Source organism: Salvia hispanica, chromosome 4, assembly GCF_029641045.1.
Source record: "Salvia hispanica isolate PSC_SH4W2 chromosome 4, Shi_PSC_v1, whole genome shotgun sequence".
Classification (NCBI taxonomy): Eukaryota; Viridiplantae; Streptophyta; class Magnoliopsida; order Lamiales; family Lamiaceae; genus Salvia; species Salvia hispanica.
The window spans coordinates 723,066-729,349 of record NC_142695.1 but is presented as its reverse complement, the minus strand read 5'-3'; the positions used below and the strand labels follow the sequence as shown (position 1 = coordinate 729,349).

Here is a 6,284-nt window from a genome sequence, read left to right as displayed (position 1 = left end):
GTGGCCAAGCCCAACTTTGCAGGTATATATGTATAGACACATATTTCAATCTCGTATTTTATTCCATAATCCGCGCATATGTATGTTAATATTGATTAAATATAATAGTAGACATGAAGCTACTTTCCCTCCTGGGGCACTTGATAAACACTAGGAGAAGCTTCTGCTAAACGATGAGCGTTTAGCTAGGGTCAGTCGCAGGCTCTTCCCGACTAATGGACAGCAGCAACAGCTTCACCATTCTCTAAATGCTAACATCATAGCAGCATCAGGTATATATAGTTTCATTTTAGCTATTTCTACTATTATTGGAGTATATATATCTAATCCCAACTATATATATTCTCTTGTAGCATCAGTCAATTGTGTCATGGGGAATCAAATCTACAACGAGCCAACATTTGTCGATTCATCAAGACAGAACCTTCACGCTGTTCGTGATCAACGACTTCATCAGTACAATGGTATGGTTCTCAACAACGAGCCAACATCAAGTAAGAACCCTCTTAATGTAGGTGATAAAAAACTTTATCAGCACAATTATATGGCTAAAAACAATGAGCCAACATTTGTGGGCTCATCAAGTCAGAGCCCTATAGTTGTTTCGGACGATATGGCAGCCCCCTTCATCCCTCCTCCGAGTAGCTGCCCGCCAAAGTTCCAACACGGCCTAATTGAAGTAGAGTATTCAGATGCTGGTGAGCAGGCCTTGGCTGATGCAATAGTAAGGGAGGCGAACGAAACATGTGATGCTTTCGCATAGTCGTTGATAGAAGTGTTTGCTGTGCAAGGTCAGGGCAATGAGCCAGTTGGAGGGGGTAATGTAAATGAACTTGCAATTGTGATAATGGTTGATACAAACATAACAAGAACTAATGGTTCCAAGTTTTATTCTTCAAGCTCGATTTCAGCTGCGTAGTGTCGGCGCCGTCCGCGATCTGATTTCTCGAGCTCGAGACGACTCTTTTCTCCCGTGCGTGAAGCCGGGGAAGGATCCGTCGGCGATGTCGAGATCTCCGGAGATGAATTTGACGACTATTGAGTCGTAGAAGAAGGTCAATTTTTTGTTAGGGTTCCGCGCGGTGACGGAGAGGTTGAAGGAGGACGCGATTGAGTTGTCGGTCAGGTTGAATCTGGAGAGCTGGAGCGAATTCACGGCGAAGGAGGGGCGCTGGGGGAGGTAGAGGACGTAGATCGCGGCGCCGGCGATGGCGGCGAGGAGGAGGACGAGGAGGATCGCGATCGTCGACCAGAGGCAGCTGCGGCGGAGGTTGCGGGCGGTAGGCCAGGCGGCTGGTGTTGTAGAGCTGCGCCTTGTTCGCCGGAAAATTCGCCTCGCCGTTCGCGGCCGGCTTCGCCGACGGATGCACTTTGTCGTTCATTTTTTAATATGAAATGCACCTTAGATTTGGATGTACTCATGCTTTTAGGGTGTCTCTGGTGGCGCCCTTCCCACTAGGACTTCCTACACAAAATGCATGCCCCGTCATCACTAGGATTTCCTATTTCAACTAGGACTTCCCATTGCACTAGAACTTCCACTAGGACTTCCCGCAATAAAATTAAATTCACAATTAAAATTAAAATTTACGAAATTAATATTCGACACGAATACGAACGGGGAAATGCGAATATTTCATTAAAAAAAACATACGAAGTACATCATAAAAGAAAAAAAAATTACATAGTAGTAAAAAAAACAACCACATCAACGTCCACCCCTCCGCGTCCAAACCTCTTCGATGATATCCTCCTGAAGTCGAATATGAGCATTTCTTTGCCGCATGTCGGCAAATGCGCGCAACCACTCAACCTCTCCATGAGGTACCCCCATGTTCACATTCGCGCTAGCCACGCCGTGGCTTGGACCGGCACCCGTATCATCATCGTTGGTCCACTGAGTCACATCGTCCCCTTCACTTTCGACAATCATGTTGTGCAAAATGATACATGCGTACATGATGTCGCCAATGTTGGGAATATACCACTGTCGTGCCGGACCCCGAACCATCCCCCATCAACACTGGAGCGCACCAAATGCGCGCTCAACATCCTTGTGCGCTCTCTCCTGACAGCTCGCAAAGTATTGTTTCTTTGGTCCGACCGCATGCTTGATCGTCTTCGCAAAGACGGGCCAGTTAGGGTATATCTCATCCGCCAAATAGTATCCCATATTGTGCTGGTTGTCATTGGCGACGAAACTGATGGCGGGACCAACGCCATTGCACTGATCGTTGAACAGGGACGACGACTAGAGGACGTTGAGGTCGTTGTTCGACCCGGCGACTCCAAAATAAGCATGCCATATCCACAGCCGGTGGTCAGCTACAGCTTCAAGGATCGTCGTGGGATGCTTGGCTTTGAAGCCGGAAGTGTGTATTCCCTTCCAGGCGGCGGGGCAGTTCATCCACTCCCAATGCATACAATCTATGCTGCTCAACATCCTAGGGAACCCGTGCACCGACCCGTGCATATTTATCAGCCGCTGGCAGTCTTCGGGGCTCGGACGCCGAAGATACTGATCCCCGAATATCTCTCTAACGCCCACGCAAAAATTTAGCAGACACTCGACGGCTGAAGACTCGCCAATGTGGAGGTACTCGTCGAACATGTCGGTCGGGCCTCCGTACGCCAATTGCCTGATTGCGGCAGTGCACTTCTGTATGGGCATGTGTCCGGGTTTGCCAGCCGCATCCTGAAAAACTCGTATCTTCTCTCTAAAGCACCCACGACATGCATAAACAGCGGACGATGCATCCTAAAACGTCGCCGGAATAAGACATCCCCAAAACGCGGCTGCGGAGCAAAGTAGTCCTCATACAACCGAATATGTGCAGCAATGTGGTCCCGGGGTACATGCCGTCGGCGATGGATCGGCCGAGGTACCGCCGCCGCCGACGCCTGCTGCCTCTGCCGGAGCAATCGATCAATCGTCTCTTGCACAGCGAGATCGAATTCATCATCACCATCACTATCACCATCACTATCACTAGCGCCTCCGCCACTACCACCCGCACGACTACTCGCCATTATAGATATAATTGCACTTGTCAACACAAGTGGTGTGAATGAAATGAAGTTGGGGAGCCCTACTTATAGAGTTTTTTTTTAAAAAAAATTAAAATTAAAAATTGCGGACGTCCGACCTTCGCCACAATGGCGGACGTCCGGTCGGACGTCGATGCGAGGGGCGAGGACATCCGATGGGCACTCGGGACGGGCGTGGGCGCCCTTCCCACCCACTACGGCGGACGTCCGGTCGGACGTCGGGGACGTCCGCCATTGGAGACACCCTTAGGACTCGTTTGGTTATTAACATGGGTAATGTCTATAATCGGGCTCCCCAATGGTGTTTAATCTGAGGATGTCTTGACTAATTACAAAACGGGCGTTTGGTTGAATATAGCCCAAATTAAAACAAGGCCCAACCCCTCGTTTGGTTGACTGTAGTGGTATGGACTGTTAAGCTGTGCTGTCTATTTTGCCCCTAGGGTTACAGACGAATTTCAGCTTTGCACAAACATAAAAACGCGAATTCCTTTTAGACTTTCATCATTCGCGCGGGTTTTTTTTCGGAGCAGCCTCCCCCCATTGGCGGCGACTGCAAAATTCCACTTCGAAAGACGATCTAAATCATATCCAGGTTAGATTATTTGTTTGTATTTCGCTCATCTCCTGATTTAAACCTGGTTTTATGTTGTGATTCTTAGTTTGCCCTTCCATTATGCGCTCCTTCTCTACTAAATTCATGACTAGATAAACCTAGTGGTTGTGGTGTATGTCACTGAAAATACGGTGTAAAATGTTGGTCTGAACGTTAACCTTTTTTGCTAAATTTCCTGCAATATAATTTTTTGTTAATAAGTTTTACTGCTTACTTTGAATGTGACTCTTCCTCATTTATTTTTTCGAAGCTATGTCCGATCCTCGACGATTTGTACCCTCGGGAGATGGTAGCCAGAATACACAAGGTTTGGATTTTTATGAATTTATTCTTGTCCATAGTCTGGTATTGTCTACACACTTTGATATTTTTGTACATGCGGCCCTATATTCCTCGATTTGTCTTAGGGAGTAGCCAATACCAAAGGGGAAACAATCCCAAAATTGTTGTACCCCGTCGTTCTTGGTCAGACCGCGAAGAAGCTGTCCTCGTGGTTGCCTTGAAGGATTTGGTGGCCCGTGGGTTGAAATTGGATAATGGTTTCCGAGGAGGCTACTTGAAAGTGGTAGAGGGTTGGCTGAAGAAGGAGTTTCCGAGAACTGACTTGAAAGCTAATCCGCACATTCAGTCTAAGATAACGGCGGTGAAGAAAAGCTACAACTCACTGGCAAAAATCCTTGACCGGAGTGGTGTGGGTTTCAATGTGCATGGAGATTTTAAGATTGATTGCGACGATGATCAATGGGATCAAATCGTGAAGGTTCGTTATATTTCTCTAGTTTTTCAATAGTTGTCGTAAGTGATAGAAACTTTGCCATAGGTTCTGACCTTGTTGACATTTGTATGTTCACACGCAGCAAGACAGCGGTGCTCGCGGAATGCGCACGAAGTCTTGGCCTTACTGGGAAGACTGGAAGGTTGTCTTCGGCAAGGACAGGGCAAATGGTGGCCAATCCGAATGGGTTGCTGATGCAGCGGCAGATAGTTCTCCAGAGGCACCTGTTACTGAGATAGGTGATAGTAGTGATTATCATCCTAGCTTCGAAGATTTTCTGGGGTACGACGAGCAGGTTCAGGCTACGTTTGCAAATACTGGGGTTAGTGACAGTAGCACTCAAAGTGGAGCGAACGCTACTGCAAACGTTCAGGTTCCTCAGAGAAGTAAGTGCAAACGCAAGGTTCGGGAGGATGATAACGGCATAGTTGAGCTACTTGGAAAGCTGCACGCCGAGACCAACGCTCGTCTGGAAACATTGGCATCACGCATTGGGTACGAGATTGATTTGGGAAAAGCAAGAGCTGAAATCTTTCGTCATTTATGCAACATACCAGAACTGACCGAGAATGAAAGGTATGATTTGTGCGACATTATTGGTAAAGAGAACACCCGTCTAGAGATCTTCAGAGGACTCTCTGATGCTTCGAAGGCTGGATATGTGAAGCGTGTCCTAGAGAAAGAAGCTCGCTTGTAGATGGCCTTGCACCACGGTTTTTTTGTCTTATGATCACTGCAGCTTTACTTAACCGGTGGTGTAGTTATTTTGTCTTATCGTTTTGTGGCCTAAACTTCTCTGTTGGGTTTTGTGTGACTATTTGAAGATGTTGTTTTGGGATTGTAATTATGGACGACTTAATCGCCTGTTAAAACTAATCGTCCGCGATGATGTATGATTAACTAGCTGCATTTCCATGAAATTTCGGTCACTGGTTTCCCTATAATTGTTGTAATCGATCTGCTTTGCATCTCCCTTTGACCTGATATTGTAGTTTCCCACAGGTTATCACCGAGAGCTACTTATTTGGGATGAGAGAATGCAAGATCGTTCACTGCTCCGACTTGAGCATCTGGAACAAAAATACTCAGTTGCAATTTCCCAAATAACACAAAGAATTTCTAATAAGTAATTAAGGTTGAATATGGTATAATACCTCCAGATGCAAAAGGTCTTCATTTTTTACATGATATGAATAAATTTATACCACATTTCTCGAATATGCAATACCTAATAAGCTCAAAAATAAATATTTTAAATCAAATCACTTCTTATTGGGTCGACTTTTAATGAATAGATGTATCAGCTAAAAATTGTGGAATATACACACCAACGAAGAACCAAACTACTCAATATATATAATAACAATCTATAGTATTAGCTCAAATTGAATATGTGCAGATACTTCAATGCAACTCCGTCAAGGTGATAATGCATAATAGCTTAAATTTCTTATTTATACTAGCCGCAAAAAAAGGCCTTGGAATACAAAGAAAATTGTTCCCGATATGCAAGAACATTGGCCATCTAGATAAGCTAAGATAAACTAAAACGATCAGCAATATAATATAGTGGATACACTAGCTTCACATCCGATGTAGAAGACGTTGGGCAAAACATAACAGTGTCTTCCGAGTAAAGCTAAGAAATTGTCACCCCATTTATATGTGGGGCTTCCCTAGCACCCTAAACCACATCCTCGGACTGTTTGATGCACATGATGGGGCCAAAGTGGGACTATTTGGTGGCAACGGCCTCGGCAGTACACGAGATTTTTTTCCCTCAACCTTTCGTTCCAGCTTTCCTTTAGCATCGGGGCCGTTGTAGCATACAACCGTCTTGGTGGC

General features: G+C 45.7%; 1 protein-coding gene and 1 pseudogene across 1 annotated transcript; one reads left to right on the top strand and one right to left on the bottom strand.

Annotated features, from left to right (window-relative positions):
* Positions 1-872: 872 nt before the first annotated feature.
* On the bottom strand, positions 873-1,382 carry LOC125198970 (NDR1/HIN1-like protein 13; annotated as a pseudogene).
* A 2,534-nt stretch (positions 1,383-3,916) lies between these two features.
* On the top strand, positions 3,917-5,136 carry LOC148926988 (uncharacterized). The gene is made up of 3 exons (XM_089070188.1): positions 3,917-3,971; positions 4,072-4,424; positions 4,522-5,136. The coding sequence occupies exons 1-3, from the start codon at positions 3,917-3,919 to the stop codon at positions 5,134-5,136; spliced, it is 1,023 nt and encodes a 340-aa protein (XP_088926314.1).
* Positions 5,137-6,284: the final 1,148 nt, after the last annotated feature.